Here is a 17,346-nt window from a genome sequence, read left to right as displayed (position 1 = left end):
GAGACCTATATATACGTACATGTATTCATACTAATGTATGCATACATGTACATATACATACATCCTTGTTTTATCTATATATATATATATATATATATATATATATATATATATATATATATATATATATATATGTATGTATATATATATATGTACATGTATATATGTATATATATGTATATGTACATGTATATATGTATATATATGTATATGTACATGTATATATGTATATATATGTATATGTAGATATACATTATATATATACATGTATACATGTATATATATGTATATGTACATGTATACATGTATATATATACATATACATATACATGTATATATATATATATATATATATATATTGTAACAGTGTTTATGTGCATTATCGACCAACTCAAGTGGTCAAGATTCACATTACTCTTGACAGACCTTGCTGTCGAAATTTTGTATTATGAATCACGACAGATATCACTGTCGAACTTTGTATTATTTATGATTGATGATTATCGCTGGGCTTATTGTTATCTTTGGCGGATATTCAGTCGGGATGCTATAACCTACGTAATATGTATTGCATCTTGTTTTGGGTTTACAACCCGTGACTTGGCACTCATAATGATATGGAGATTACGCCTTGTGTTATCGCGCAACAAAATAATAATAATCAAAGAACAGTTATAACATGGCTTCGAAGGGCCATGTCCCTACGTGACCCTTGGGCCACGTAGAGGCATGACTCTTCAGAGTCATGGCTGTTCGAGTGCCAATATATTTTTGTTCCTTCAACTACAGTGAACATATTACAAAAGGCAATACAAATACCTGCAGTATTATATTCACATCAGTATATCAATTGCTATTATTATTTCAACACATTTGTTCAACAAAGATACGTTAAAAGCAATTAAAAGCTAAAGAAGGAAGAGTTCCAATACCTGCTACAAATATGTGAAGATAAGTTATTCTACTCATATTGATTCTGAATTAAAAAAATATATTTGTAATTGTTTATCTATCAGAAGATCCTTTACTTTTAATATGGTATTAGAGCTACACTGATAAGAAAACCATTGCAAATATTAATTTCTGAGCCTAATTTAAAGGAAAAATAAAAGTTTTAAAAGGCATTAAAGGTGGTGAACCATGTAAGAATTGAAGATAGATTAGATGGAGCTTCAAATTTTTCATCTTGGAAAACTAGGCTTTTAATAATTCTACGAGAGATGGAAATAGAAAATTATATTGAATCTAATTTACCTATGCCTAAAAAGGAATCTGAGAAAGCAACATGGAAAAGGCACAATAATAAGGCAATGAAAATAATCATAGATTCAGTTAAAGATCATATACTTCCTTCCATTGCAAATCTCAAAACTGCATTTGATATGTTCACTACAATTCAAAGTACATTTGAAATTAATAATACAAGTAAATTGCTCACTTTGAAACAAGATCTACTTTACATCAAAATGGAAAATGGAGAATCAATCACATCTTACTTCCTTAGAATTACTAAATTAAAAGGATCAATTGGCTACTATGCAAAATCAAATAGATGATAAGGAATTGAGTATGATTGCACTTAGAGGTCTTCCACTTTCATGGGAAACTTTCATTAGAGATTTAAGTTCCTGTCCCGAACTTCCAAAGTTTGATCAATTGAAAAATGAATGCACTCAAGAGGAGTCCAGATTAGCATCTAGAGGTTTAATTTCAAATCAAGATGGTGACATCCAAGCTTTGTATTCCAAATCAAATAAGAAAAGAAAGTTCAAACATAACAAGAAGGAAAATAATAACAAGAAGGAAAATAATAAAAGTCACAAATCCCACAAACATAGAGATTGGTCCAAAGTAAGATGCTTCAAATGTGATAAGCTTGGTCATTCCTACTATGTGTGTCCTAAAAAACAGAAAATTCAAGCAGCATTGGCAGAAGTTAAAGAAGAGAATAATGAGAAGACAAACAAAGAAAATTATGCATTTATAGTAGCTCTCCCAAGTGAGTTAAACTCTAATCACAACACCTAGATCCTAGACAGTGGAGCTTCTCGCCATATCTCTGGATTTAAAGACAAGTTTGAAACTCTCACAAATCATGAATCAGAAGAAGTTACTATTGGAGACAACTCCTCTCATCCAATTAAAGGCATTGATACATGTTCTATTCAACTGAATTCTGATATCACTCTGCAACTGAAGAACGTCCTTTATGTGCCAGGGATCAAAAGAAATCATGTCTCAATCTCTGGACTTGCTAATCAAGGGTACCACATTGCATTTCAAGGAAATAAAATTCTATCCTGGACTAAGAACTCTTCTATCAAGAAAGCTATAACCATAGGGGTTAGGGATGGAAGTCTTTATAAACTATGTAATTTTCAAAACCCAGAGTTAAACTTAACTCTCAGTAAAAATAAGTCAAACTCCATTGAAATTTGGCATAGAAGATTAGGTCATCTTAATTTTCGAGCTTTAGCATCCATAAATAAAATTGTAAAAGGTCTTCCAAATCTTAATTTAGAGCACTCAAGTATTTGTAAAGGGTGTGCCTTAGGGAAAACACTAAACACTCATTTCCCAATCGTGTTCATAAATCTAAAAACATACTCGAGTTGATTCATACAGATCTTTGTGGTCCTATGTCAGTTCCCTCTCTAAATGGATGTCTATTTTATGTAATCTTCATTGATGACTACTCTAGGAGAACTTGGATTTATTTTCTAAAACAAAAGGAGTCTTCTGAAGTCTTATCCAAATTCAAAGAGTTTAAAGTCGTAGTCAAAAACCAATCAGGACAAAAAGATCAAAATCCTTAGGTCTGATAATGGGGGTGAATTCACTTCTGATATTTTCAAAAACTTTTGTATTTCTATTGGGATTAAGAGGGAGTATTTTGTACCTTATAATCTGCAACAGAATGGAATAGCTAAAAGAAAAAATAGATCCATTGCTGAATCAGCTAGGGCCATGCTACATGATCAAAACCTTCATTACTCTTTTTGGGCTGAAGCTTCCAATAGAGCTGTCTACATTCAAAATCGTTGTCCTCACTCTATATTGGAAAACATCACTCCTGAAGAAGCATTTACCAGAGTTAAACCAAATTTAAGTCATCTAAGAATTTTTCGATGTCCAGTATACATTCACATTCCAAAAGAAAAGAGAACCAAATTAGAGCCTTCTGGGAAGAAGGGGATATTCATTGGTTATAGTGAAACTTCAAAGGGGTACAAAATCTACATTCCTGGACAAAGAACTATTGAGATTAGTAGAGATGTCATATTTAAAGAAGACACCGCCTTCAAGACTTCTAGTAATAATGGAGAATCTATTTCAGAAGAAGATCAAGGTACAAAAATCGAGAGGGAGGAAAACTCTGACATCTCAAATCACTCGGAATCTAAAAACATCAACCTTAACAATAAGAAGAGACCTCTTTGGGCTAGAAAGATGTTAGCTGAAAATCAAGTTGAACCAGATGATGTAATTCAGGAAAGCAAAAAGACTAGAAATCAATCCTACTATGTTGCTCTATTATCTGAACTCATAAAATCTGAACCTGCAAATGTTAAAGAAGCACTTTCACATCAATCTTGGAAGGAAGCCATGATTGAAGAATATAATTCAATATTGAAAAATGATGTTTGGGATATGGTACCAAGACCTAAAGATAAATCTGTTGTTTCTTCTAAATGGTTGTTCAAGATTAAACATGCTGTAGATGGCAGTATTGAAAAATACAAGGCAAGATTTGTGGCCCGAGGTTTCTCTCAAAAGGAAGGCATCGATTATGATGAGACTTTTGCCCCTGTTGCCAGATATACTTCAGTCATAACAATCCTAGCTATTGTTGCATCTAAAGGATAGTAAGTACATCAAATGGATGTCAAAACTGTGTTTCTCAATGGAAAGATTGAAGAAGAAGTTTATGTTGAACAGCCAGAAGGGTTTAGTATCTTTGATTGTCAAACTCATGTTTGTAAATTGAAAAAGGCACTTTATGGTCTTAAACAGGCTCCTAGAGCCTGGTATGAAAGAATAGATAATTATTTACTTGAACTAGGATTTGCCAAGAATGAAGTTGATCCTAATTTATACTTCAAAACAGAACGTGATGATATGGTCATCTTTGTATTATATGTTGACGACTTATTAATCATAGGTGATGAACACATGATAGAAAAATGTAAACAAGATCTCTCTGCTGAATTTGAAATGAAGGATCTAGGGTTACTTCACTATTTCTTGGGGTTAGAAATTTGGCAACTGGACAACTGCATTATACTAAATCAGGGAAAATACACAGTTGACATATTAAACAAGTTTGGTATGATGGAATGCAAACCAACTGCTACACCTATGGAGATAAACTTACACAAGCTAAAAGATGATATGAATGAATCTGAAGATGTGGATCCTACTTATTACAGACAGATTATTGGATCCTTAATGTACCTGGTTAATACTCGTCCTGACATTTGTTATGCAACTCACACCTTGAGTTAGTTTATGTGCTCACCTAAAAGGATACATTTGCAGGCAGCTAAATACATAATGAGGTATCTCAAGGGTACTATTGGAATGGGAATAAAATATGACAAAGTTAATCTTGAGCTAACTAGATACTCTGATTCTGATTGGGGTGGAAGTTCTATTGAATGCAAGAGTACTTCAGGATACTGTTTCAATCTTGGATCTGGCATGATCTCTTGGACTAGTCGAAAACAAACTTCTGTGGCTTTGAGTTCTACTGAAGTCGAGTATATTACATCCTCCCTATGTGCCAGAGAAGCAGTATGGCTCCGAAAGTTACTTTCAGATCTCTTCAAAAGACCATTGAAGCCTACAGTGATTTATTGTGATAATCAAAGCCATATCAAGCTTTCCTCTAATCCTGTGTTTCACAATTGCTCTAAACACATTGAAATTCCATTTCATTACATTAGGGATATGGTTAATCGAGGAGTTATTCAATTGGAATATATATGTACTAATGATCAATCAACTGATATTCTTACCAAACCTCTTGCTAAAGTGAAACTGAAATATTTCAGGGAAAGGCTTGGTATGATTATTTGTAATAGAAATTTTTTGAAATAAAAGAGTTGTTTGTTTCTTCTATTTTATTTGTTATGAAAGGTGACGATCTTTCATGGACATATTCAGTAATCTTTAATTATTTACAAGGTGACGATCTTGTACGTAAAGATTATTTTTGGGCTTCTCTAGACATTGCTTAAGTGCAAGTAGAGATTATTTTTGGGCTTCTCTAGACATTGCTTAAGTGCAACTAGAGATTATTTTGGGCTTCTCTAGACATTTCTTAAGTGCAAGTAGAGATTATTTTTTAGCCTCTCTAGACATTGCTTAAGTGCAAGTAGAGATTATCTTAAGCTCCTCTAGACATTGCTTAAGTGCAAGTAGAGGTTGTGTGTGTTCTCTCTAGACATTGCTTAAGTGCAAGTAGAGATCAATTACTGCTCTTTCAGTGTTGCTTATTAGATGACTCTAATCAAGTTTTCCTTCTCCCTAGCTAAAGAGAGAGTGTTGATGTTTAGCGTCAGGAGAAGTAAATCTAAATCTTCCATTATGTTATTACTTGTAATTATATTTCAGAGATATGAGAAACTTTTGTTCTAACTTTGATATCTATCTTATATTGCAGAGAAGTATCTATGCATCACTGTCTGATATACATGACAGAGACCTATATATACGTACATGTATTCATACTGATGTATGCATACATGTACATATACATACATCCCTGTTTTATATATATATAGTGACAGTATTATGTGCATTATCGACCAACTCAAGTGGTCAAGATTCACATTACTCTTGACAGAACTTGCTGTCAAAACTTTGTATTATGAATCACGACAGATATCACTGTCGAACTTTGTATTATTTATGATTGATGATTATTGCTGGGCTTATTGTTATCTTTGGCAGATGTTCAATCGGGATGCTATAACCCGCGTAATATGTATTGCATCTTGTGTCGGGTTTACAACCCGCGACTTAGCACTCATAATGATATGGAGATTATGCCTTGTGTTATCGGGCAACAAAATAATAATAATCAAAGAACAGTTATAACATGGCTTCGAAGGGCCATGTCCCTACGTGGCCCTTGGGCCACGTAGAGGCATGACTCTTCAGAGTCATGGCTGTTCAGGTGCCAATATATTTGTGTTCCTTCAACTGCAGTGAACATATTACAAAAGGAAATACAAGTACCTGCAGTATTATATTCACATCAGTATATCAATTGCTATTATTATTTCACCACATTTGTTTTACAGGGATACAGTAAAAGCAATCAAAAGCTGAAGAAGGAAGAGTTCCAATACCTGCTACAAATACGTGAAGATAAGTAAAGTTATTCTGCTCATATTGATTCTGAATTATAGAAATATATTTGTAATTGTTTATCTATTAGAAGATCCTTTACTTTTAACAACTATATCTACGATTGGATTTGATTCTGATTTTTCTGGAGAACTGCAATGAGATATTATTTATGAAAATGCGGTGATATTATCTATGAAAATGTGGCGATTACATTTTTAGACTTCTTTTCATCTGGTTGTTTGGTGAGGTTTTGTCAGTGATATCTAAAATACATTGCATGAATTTATTTATTTAAAATTTCGGAGATTTTGTTGAGGATTTTGGGGCAAATATTTGGTTAGGGATATTACAAAATATTAGAAAGGTCATGGGTTAAGTTAGACGCATTCTTGGCGCTAAAGCCCATGGAAGAGGAAAAGACAATAAGTTTTCTATCATGCACCTGGAGCGAGTAGCATACACCTGGTGGCATCATGGACTTCTCTCCCAAGATCATGCCATGATTCATTCCTACGAAAAACTTTTTAAAAGGCTCATCACTTGCTTTGACCAAAAAGATATAGAAGTTTATTACAAGGAATTGGCCCAACTTAAGCAATTAGGATATGTGGAGACTTTCATCAATGAGTTCCAAAAAATTCCATAATGGTTGCTAATATGCCACTAAAAAGAGTCACGATGCTCTTAGTAGAAGGATTGAGTGACAGACTAAAGGGATTGGTCAAGGCAGATAGGCCTAATCATTGGATGATGTCATTGGGTTATCTCTTGACCTTGAAGTCATTGTTAAGTTTATAACAGTGATATCATACTGGTCTGAGAGTGCAGACCGCACCATAATCTACTTCCCTTGAATACCATTTAAGGCATTATATACCTTACACTTGATAGAAGGATGGGCGGCAATTCTTGATAAATATTAATGTTTAACACTAACTATAACTTAACAGTTATGTTGGTTAATGTTTATATTATCTCCTTTGGTCACCAATTTATGGAAGTGTAGTATGAGCCGAACTAGATAGCGTCATGTCCCTTTGAGGGACGTGCCCTTTGGTCATGGTCACACACACACGAATTTATTGCAGAGACAATTAAATTCAGATCAGTATTCAATATTCTGATAACTCCTCCTACATTCAGAACTTAAAGAAGATTATCTACAGCAACTAAAAGATATTATAAAAGCTCTGATTTTATAACAGAATTTGCAGAAACTTTACAGTCACACCCTCTTCTCAATCACACAAGAACTTTAGGAATCAGAAATTAGACAATGAATCTGATGTGAAGGCTCCTAATCAGCCCAAAGTCATGCCTCCTAAGAGAGAAAAAGAGTCAAGAAATGAGTTAAGAAGAAACAAGCTTTGTTTTCATTGCAAGGAACCTCAGGGCCCCAGTCATAGGTGCTTTGGTAAGGGTAAGGCAAATCTCACTGAGGGGAATTCTGATGTGGACAGCGATGAGGATAGTGAGTGTGATGACAAGGTGCAAGGTACCCTTGCGTGTGTATCCATTAGTTACAGAAATCACGTTTTTGTACTTAAACGGATTTTCAAAGGATTGTGAGTTATATTTCTTTTGGTTAGAGATGGTGTGTGGAGTGTTTTTCTATTATTGACATTGGTTACTTCACGGGGATTGGTCCCCAAACTTCTTCCTCTCTTACGAAAAGTTCTATATTTTGGTGTGGGATCACATTGGTTTATTGAACACATTGTCACTTATGCACCCTATTATGTTCATTATTTGTGGTGTTTGGGCATTTATATTAGAGTGAAGCAGTGGATTGTCTGGTGTTTGCTTGGGGACAAGCAATTTCAAGAAGGGAGGACTGTAATGTTCCCTTTTTGCCTAGCATGCCCATATTAAAATAAAGGGAATAAAATAATAACTAAATGTGATGGGCTTCCAATTTTAAGTTTATAAGTTATTCATATTTAATTATTTGTTATATTCTAAAGGTGGACCACTTTAAGCTATCTATGTTTGTATTACTAGGTGGGTGATTTAATTTTGAAACCCCAGAAAAGAAAGGATTTTTGAGGGGGTCACAGCTTTTTGAGAAAGAGGATAATTTATAAGGAGTTAAATGGGAGAAAAGAATTCATTCAAAGCTTATGATTTTGTTGTTTTGTCTCCGCAATTTGTGTAACAACTACTAGATGAAACCACTGTCGTAGAAGCTGTTCTGGATTTATCAGCACAGAAAGTCGTGGAACTGTAGAAGCAAACTGTGGGAACATAGCTATTCTGGTAGCATCTGATTTGGGCTCTCATCCCAATGTATTTCCCTTCCAACCAAATTGAAGAAGCCTTTCACAAATTCACAGCTTGGTGATTCTTCATCACAGCTTGAATAAGGATTTGTACACCAAGAATCAGCCATTCTGAGGTCTGCCATAAGTCTGAGACCCCATTGTTGATAGCAATAAAATTGATGTAACTAGTATGTTCTAAATTATTATTGACTATGTGCAAATACAGACTATATAACTAATTTCCTAGATTCCAAAGAGATTTCACTATCTATTGTTCATCACTGCATGAATTATATATGGATTAGGGAATTATAAATCCTACCTTTGTTTCTGTGGAACAATTTCGTTCAAAAAAGTAGTAGTATTTGTGTAAGTTTTAAAAGATCTGTGAAAAAGGATGTTTCGAATGTGTCCAATCCTAACATACATGGACATCCACCATTAAGATGTGTCAATACAACAAATGTCTAGTAACCATTCATGACAAACCCAGTGATGGCCATGACCAATCTCAAAGCTTAAATATCACCTGGACAAACATACATACAAGCTCAGAAATACAACGTATCATAATACTTAACTAAAGCATGCCAAGAAAATATCTAACAAAACTTTGTTTATTCAGAATACTAAATGTAATGCCTAAAAAAGCTGATAGATGGTAATCAATGATTTATAATTGGTAACAAAAATATTGCAGTAAGCCACTTTCAATCCTTTTTGCATCAGAGAACTCTGAGTCAAAGTGAGAATTTAGAAAAGAAAAAAAAATGAAGAATATTGTTCCAAAGTTATTGATTTCGTGTGGATAAATCATGCTGCATCATTGAAGTAAACAGAAACAGAGATAAGAAGCCAAATTGAGATTCCAAATACAAAGCAGAGAATGTGGCTGTGTAATTAAGAGTTACATTTGAATGTATTAAATTTCACCAGCTCGATATCAAAATCTGAAAGCACCTTCCACCAAAATTTCCAGGACAATTGTGTCACCATAAATGGAAAATTATAGAAATGAAAAAAAAAAAAGATGCTTTTCACAGGACAAACTTTTAGCATAAAAATGTAGTGAAGATAAAAGTTAACAAGAAAATGACACCAGACTTGAATCAAGAACAGCTGTTTGCCATGACAAGATGGAAAATCTTGTACTACCCAAGTAATGCTTATGCATCACAAAGATTCAAGCACTCAACCCTTCCAGAAGTAGTTTTAAGTCACAGTTAGAAAGTGTTCAGTGACATTTAAAGCTGATTTCCCTTTATCAGAACAAATATATTGTTGGAATCTCACTACATATCAAGAGCACCAGTTGATACTAGCGTGAGAATTTGAAAATTTTGAATAAAGATCACATTCAGAAGCAGCAAGTAAAGGATTCATTTGGCCATAGAATCAACAATCTTAATTGCATCCAATTAATTATTTTTCATTTTGAAAATATTAGGAATGCATCATGATTTGCATTAACACTCAAAACTATTGACATAATTTCTACAGATAAGCCTCATCACTCAACATGGTCTTACATGAAACAGTGCTAAAAACAAAAGAAAAATATACCATAACAATTACATAATTTTGGGTAATTCTGGCTAGGGATCAATCCTTTATATGGGTTTAGAAAATCACCTTCATTTCATTATAAGGAAGTCGAGAAAAGTGCAAATTATCATCTGATCTATGAAGCAAAGAGACAAATGAATCCTGTAGCGCCCGCCTGATAAATAAAGCAGAAATGTGAAATATAAGATTTTTCTCTATTTGATCCACTTTAGCAATTCTAGAGTTCAAATTTTTCCTCCTGTTATAACATGCAGTGACCATTTGAATAACAAGCTTAAACTGCTTCTTGTGCATACACAAGACAGAAAATATGATGAGCGTCAATAGAACTCTCATAAAACAGCCAACTGCCAAAAAATATTGAATACAAGCTTAGGTTGTACGAATCCCTGCTCACTGTCTTGTGCTAATAATAGCAAATGGTGAAAAAGTAAAACTAAAGAAAGTTGTTTAGGGCCACATCAAGAGACACCCCAAATTGGTAAAAAGTTAAAAGTAAAGATATACTTTTAGGTCACTGCCAAGCGATAAACAGAGACACAGCAAGTTGGTCAAATAGTAAAAGTAAAGATAGTATTTTCAGTCACTACCATACAACACATCACATTGGTGTATGAGACCCACTTATTCAAGCATTCTCCAAAGGAATAATATTTTCCACTTACCTCTAAAGTGTACAATCCTAGCACCCCCTGGATTCAAGCATGTAACCTTCAATATGGACTACAATTACCTTCAGCAGAAGGTCCACTAATGTTGAACTTATACAAAATTTGAGCACTTAATTTAATTCACCAGTGCCACTTCAAAGTTCAATCTTACATATTAGAGTTGAAGCTGTGGAAGGAAACCCTTCCTCAACTCTCTAGGTATTCGCAACTAGGATAGGTTACCAAGAAGAACCAGGAAGGCAGAGGATCCAAGATTCAAAATAATAGATGTCCTCTCAGCAGACAATCAAGAAAAACTTTTGCACAAAGAAACAAAGGATATAATCACTCTAATGGACACATTGTGGAGCAGCATCCATTTGATACTTATATTTTGCATGAGATGTAAAATTTTAGATGTCCTTTCAGCACATGATCCTGACAAGCCTTGCTACAAGCACATAAATGCCTATAAAGACTTGATTATATCAACTCTAGACAATCAGCCTTTCGATATTCTATAGTTTCTACATTGGACAGTTTCAGAATGCTTTAAGGGCTGATATTTAATGCAATATAACACATTATCGGTTGCTAGTCCCACTTCCCATTTTGTAATCCATAGACCTCATTTTTCACTTCTTTCTTTCTGAAACACAATTTTGCCAATTACAACCATAAATTTGTTGCCTCTCATTTAAAATCCTTCTAGAAAAATAAGCTTGAGAAACCATACTTGCATAATGATGACATTGTAGCTGGAGATAGGGCTCCCTTTGCCGATGTCCCTTGCTTTCTACCTGTTGTTCCAAGAACTACTTCATGTAAACCCAATGCATTCCAACAAATAGAATACCTGGTCCCATCAAATTCAAACAAAAGGAGATATTTATACATGACAAATGTTCAAATTATGTACAAAAGATAAAAGTGATTAGACATATAGCCGGTGATACATATAAAGATAACTTATCAGTGTCAGCCAATTACATAGCATAGAATTGAATGGCTGAAAAAATAATGGTGACTTCATATAAAAATAGATAGTGAACAAACTTACCTTTGCATATAGGACCAAGATTCAATGTCTACTCAAACTTGAGTCACTTAGAGATTAATAAAGTACAAATAGTTAGTCTAAAGAAACTCCCTTTACAAAAATAGAAAACAAAGGACTAGAGTCTTTACATTTTGTTGCCTATCATCTCATTCTAGAAATAGAATTCCAAGACTTCAAGTGCCTCTATGTTTTGTGTTGGCTTGGGATCCTCTAATTATTTAGATTAAAAAATTTATGCAAATATAGTTTGCATCTTTTCCGATTTAATGGGATTTTTTAATGCATTCATAATTGTCTTTTAAACTATAGAGATTGGTTGAATCAGCCCCAAACGTACATGACATAGGAGCTGAAAAGAGAGTTAAATTGATCATATTCTTTGGCACATTGCCCCCCTCCCTTCATTTTTCTATCCATTTCCCATTTTCTAAACCTTTATCCTCTTTCTAGCCCTCTTACACAACTAGCATTAGATTAGTAGGAGATAGTCCTAGTGTAATTTGTTTTCAACATCTTAGGCTAAAAATAGGTTTGGCTAGTTGTTTCCATTGTTGGCATCAATAGGTTTCCCTATTTACTGGGTATGGTAAATAGTATTACAGACCAGTTTCTATTAGCCAAGGAACCTTGAATCTTCTAGCCCAATCTAGAGGTCAAATAGATGCCTGCATTTATCACAGGCAGCCTCTTCTTCACCCTTTGGAAATGCTCTCTCCCCAAAAGAAAACTCATCTTGCCCACAAGAAATATGTCAGTGTGTCCTCCTAGGACCTTAATAATTTATCTCTCATTGGAACCCAACTCAATATTTTCACTAGTTTTTCATTGCTCGTATTTAATGCTAAAAAAAATTTCATCTTGAAGCAGATAGTAGTTTGTATGTGTGTGGTACTCTCTTTGAGGTGCTCATATGCTTTCAAAATAGTTTATGTACAACACGAAAGTTCACTTCCTTCAGTGCACTAGTGCAAATTAATTTGTTGTTTTCTAATTTCAATTACTCAGCCACTGTTATCTCTCATATCAACATGCAGATGTGTAGTTTATGAGAAGGCTCCAAACGAGGTCCCAAATGCAAAATTACTCGGGGGTTTATTTTGCTCCTACGCACCTCCCACCTCATTCAAGACTAGAAAAGGGGGTTCTCTTGCATGTACAACCCAAGAACAAGTGAATGCACCATTCATTTTAAAGAAAAGAAATGAACCCTTTGGTTCTTGGATTTGGAAAGTCTACTTCCGATAAATCAATATAATGATTTTCTAGTATGTCTCATTAAAGCATTTCCATACTTTACATGGGATGGCTATCTTTCTCCTATAAAGCACATAAAGGAACCACAAAAGTGTGTCCATTTGAACATATTATATAGCCTAATATAGCCCCTAAGAAGTTGTCAATTCTTTGAAGGGTAAGGCGTAGACTACTTCCAAGAGCTTGTTCCTTGACTAGAATACTTTGATACAGATATTAAGTGAAATTTTCAAGGAGTGGAGCAATTCACTCTCTCTCTCTCTGAACATCATACAATGAGTACAAAACCATGAAAATGTTTGATTTCAAACTAGGTCTCAGAAAAACATGAGAGCGAATTCCTAGTAAAACTCAGCCTCCTAATAATATTGCATTTTTGTATTATTTTTGGGTCTTATATTATATATAGTAACAAAGATATAGGCCACACATACGACTATGCTTCAGCAGGTATTATCAAAAAAGATCTGTGCTCATTTCTTGGTTAATGTCCCATAGGCCATTGGCAAGTCATTACAAGAAACCTCATTAATTCAGAGTTGTAGAATTATAAGCAAGCTAGATGAAGGATCTTTTGTCTGCCACTAGTTATCCAAGGAAGGTCCACCTAGACACCAAATAACAAAAGTTGCAGTCATATATTTTACAAGTTCCAAATTACAATTTAGTAATAAAAACTTACTTTCTTACAAACACTTGCAATTCTTCTTTATAAGTTCTTCGTGGGAAGATTGAGGTAGAATTACATCAAATCTTAAAAAGTTATTTTCAACCTTCTAACACTTATAATTGTGACCACAATTGGAGTTTCTGTAATGCCATTCACACAAAGAAGTGCAATAGGTTGACTCAAGTTTCAATGATGCATGACCTAGTTCTTAATCAATATGACCTTCAGCTTCATATAGGAAAGGTAGAGGACAAATCCAATGAGTTTATTCATTTGGATAAGATTCCTCTCTATGGCGATTGTAATATGCAAGAGAAGTCTCTTATTTAAAGGGAAAAAGCTTTTTTTTAGAGGCAACCAATAGAGGATGTGGCTACAACAAAACCAAGAGAGATTGGATTGGATGACACCAATGTGGTAAAGGAGTCACTGAGATCTAGTATTAGGGCAGAGTCACAAGTGCAATCTTCTAAATCAAGAGAGAAGCTGTGATCATGTGTGAGGACTATACCCTAACTAGAATGGGTATGAGGGAAGTGTAAAATGTTGTATTTTGTAACTCGTCTAATGATGTAATTCATGATGATGATTATGAAAGACAACAATCATAAATTCATAGTAGTCAGCTACCTATTGTATTTGCATGATGATGTAATTTTGTATTGTATTTGAATTTTGCATTTAAATCCAAAATCTAATAGAAGACACTTCCCCGATGCTTTATAATCTCCTTTGATATATTTTATTAATGAACCTGTGTTTTTTTAAGATTTTTTTTTTCAAATTTAGGTCACAAAGTTTTTGCCAAGTTGGTTTTCCAAGTATGAGTAAAGTTTAAGCATGCAAACTGTGTTCCCCTCTTTCTCCTTATCTGCTTGTCACTCTATTTTATCATCCTTGTCAACTCCTCATATCACTTATCAACTCGTATATTGTATTTTGTGGGAGAATATCTTAGTCTTACCCACATACCATTGACATGCTTGGAAATCCTCATACTTGTTCTTCTATGAACATTTTGTATGACATTGTTCGAAGAGCAGTCATAGACATCTGCTGTTTTATAAGACTTATTCTTCATTTTCATGATTTATAGGGTGTACTAACACCTCCAGTATACAAAGTTGTTTTTATTTCATTATAAATTTCCCAAGCATAGTGTTGGTCTTTTGATTGCAACAACTATGTGTATCTTCAATGGGGCAATTTACTAAAGTTTCATTCCTTTTTGGATATCTGAAATTCATCTGGTAAATATTTCAAGAGATATTTCTAGTCTCAATGTCTATAGAAACTTTATTGTCTAGTACAATTTACAACCTTTGTGCTACAAGTTTGGGCACAAACCTATCTAATTCAATGGATGTTTACTGTACAGGTTAAATGGATACTTATCGCATGTAGTACTGTAAGATATAACACAAAACAGATACTTTATTCATATACATAACATGCACTCCAATGCTTACGATATGATTATGATAATGTTCAATAGTCCCTTCCAGACGGTGTACATATACTTTCCGAAACGGTGACTCAACTGTCACATGCCCTTTCGAATATACCTCTACCCGTCGGCTACAATATAGAATTTACCGACATCATCCCCCCAAAAAGTAAAGTCATCTCTGGACGACAATTACAAAATTAGTGAGATAAATTAACAAAATGGAATACATTAACTATAACTAATTATAACAGGATAGATCTTTTTCCTTCACATCACATTCACATTCCTCCCATGCCTGCACCAAACTAGTCTCCAAAACACATTGCATCTGTAGCCTCTGCTAACACAGTACTGTCTCCTTAGCCAATTTGACCTTGATAGCCATTTGTGTCGCGTTCTTTGCTTCCAACTCCTAGGTACGTTGAGCCAAGTATTGCTCTACTGCCTCCAATTGGATGGTCAGCTCCTCTCGAGCTCTCTATGCATCCACCAAGATAGCCTCACATCTAACACCTACTCGAGTGCCTCAAAGCATAGCACCCCTCTCGAAAGGCTTACTCTAGTGCTCTCTCCACCTCTGGCAGACAGACACTCCATGCGTGCAATAACTCCAAGTCTCGTCAACTGGTCACACTTCCCAAGACTGATAATTGAACTTACAGGGGGTCAGCAGGGTCAAGGGGCAGCGCCCCCACGGGGTCCTAGGGCAAAGCACCCTCAAACCCAACACAAAAGTCCATGGAACACACCATTTTTGTGATTTTCTTCCCATCCCATATTCTTTCTGCCAACCGCTTATGTTTTACTACCTGTTTATGTCTTTCCCTTCCCTTCGGTATCATACATTATTCATTGTGAACTGTTTTGATTTGTCATTGTTTTTTTAAGAACCTCCTATCACCCTTATTCTGTGTCTGTATGATGGTCATCCCTTGTATCAATTTATGTCGTATAGTCGTGCAATGATGTTTTCTAATTTCTCTATAGTTGTCATATGGTGTACAACACTCTCCTGTCCATACATTGGTCTTCTTACAGTGTTTCAAGTACCCCTTCTCTGTGTGAACCGTACAGCCATATGGTAGTCCTTGCTTCCCTATCACAGTGGTCATACGATGTGGTATGTGCTCTCTTTCCAATGCACAGTATCTTAACAAGTAGAAGTCCATACGGTGTACAGTTAGACTCTCTCTCTATTGTACAGCAATCATAACAATGTTGCTCATAGAAATTCCTTACTATTTCACTGTATGGTATCTCCCAAACTGTACAATGCCTATACTCAAAAAGACCATACAAGACTTCTTTATGTCCGTACATGCCCTCCAGTCCGTACAGTATTTGTTTTCTGGCCGTACGATATCTATCTGTCTTCCTTTATGTCGTAAGGTATCTTCTGTCTAGCTTCACTCTTATTCTAGTGTCTGGACGATATCAGCTCCTTAAATATTAAAGTCGTATGGTTTTATTTCCTTCAACTATGGCTGTACGATATCGTTTTAGGTTGCCAACTGCTCTTTTCTCCCTCCATACGGTGCACTTTCTATGTTTTTACGGTGTTGAATGCAAAATATCTACTTTTCCCTGTGCTCTTTGCATCCGTATGTTCTTTCCTTCCTAGTAATAACCGTACCATATCATCTTTCCACTTGATGGCCTTCAGTTTATTCTTTTATCATTGCTCTATTAACATATTACAATTTTACATTATTTATTATTATTTAAATTTACTTTACATATATACATTATTTATCTATTATTTTTATATAGTCTCTGAGTTGTTCGTATGTGGAGGTGAAGGTGCATTATTTCTTTCACAGTAGATTTTCAGTTTTGATCCATTCACTGCATCGGGCACTTCCTTTCCGTCGAGCGTCCATAATTTGATTGCTCCATTATCGCCGATTTCCCAGACCTTGTATGGTCCCACCCATTTTACCTTGAATTTTCTTGATCTAATCCCATTGCATCCATTATACTTCAAAACTAATTGGCCTGTTTGAAATTTGTTCAATTTTAAATGCTTGTCATGCCATGACTTACGCCTGTTATGTGTAAACTCTGTGGCCCATTATGCC

The 17,346-nt window shown here is 34.7% G+C and overlaps 1 protein-coding gene across 16 annotated transcripts in view; it reads right to left on the bottom strand.

Annotated features, from left to right (window-relative positions):
- The window catches only part of LOC149543864 (denosine deaminases acting on tRNA), a 195,287-nt gene that overhangs the window by 50,025 nt on the left and 127,916 nt on the right, over positions 1–17,346 (bottom strand). For 9 of the 16 annotated variants that reach the window (XR_016355702.1, XR_016355703.1, XR_016355698.1 and 6 more), the window contains 2 exons: positions 11,571–11,690; positions 10,251–10,338 (listed from right to left, as the gene is read on the bottom strand). Coding sequence is in view for 4 of the 16 variants with exons in the window: in XM_089798535.1 (XP_089654661.1) it covers positions 10,251–10,338; positions 11,571–11,690 (208 nt within the window). In the remaining 12 variants the exon portion in view is untranslated. Of the gene's footprint in view, positions 1–10,250; positions 10,339–11,196; positions 11,484–11,570; positions 11,691–17,346 lie in introns of those variants that run through there. The other 7 variants (XR_016355705.1, XR_016355706.1, XR_016355707.1 and 4 more) reach the window with 2 other exon arrangements.

The sequence above is a fragment of the Cupressus sempervirens genome, chromosome 8 (assembly GCF_028749045.1).
Source record: "Cupressus sempervirens isolate cs-2001-9-10 chromosome 8, ASM2874904v1, whole genome shotgun sequence".
In the NCBI taxonomy this organism is placed as follows: domain Eukaryota; kingdom Viridiplantae; phylum Streptophyta; class Pinopsida; order Cupressales; family Cupressaceae; genus Cupressus; species Cupressus sempervirens.
Note: the sequence above shows the minus strand (reverse complement) of the source record. Positions and strands in the feature narration are given on the sequence as shown.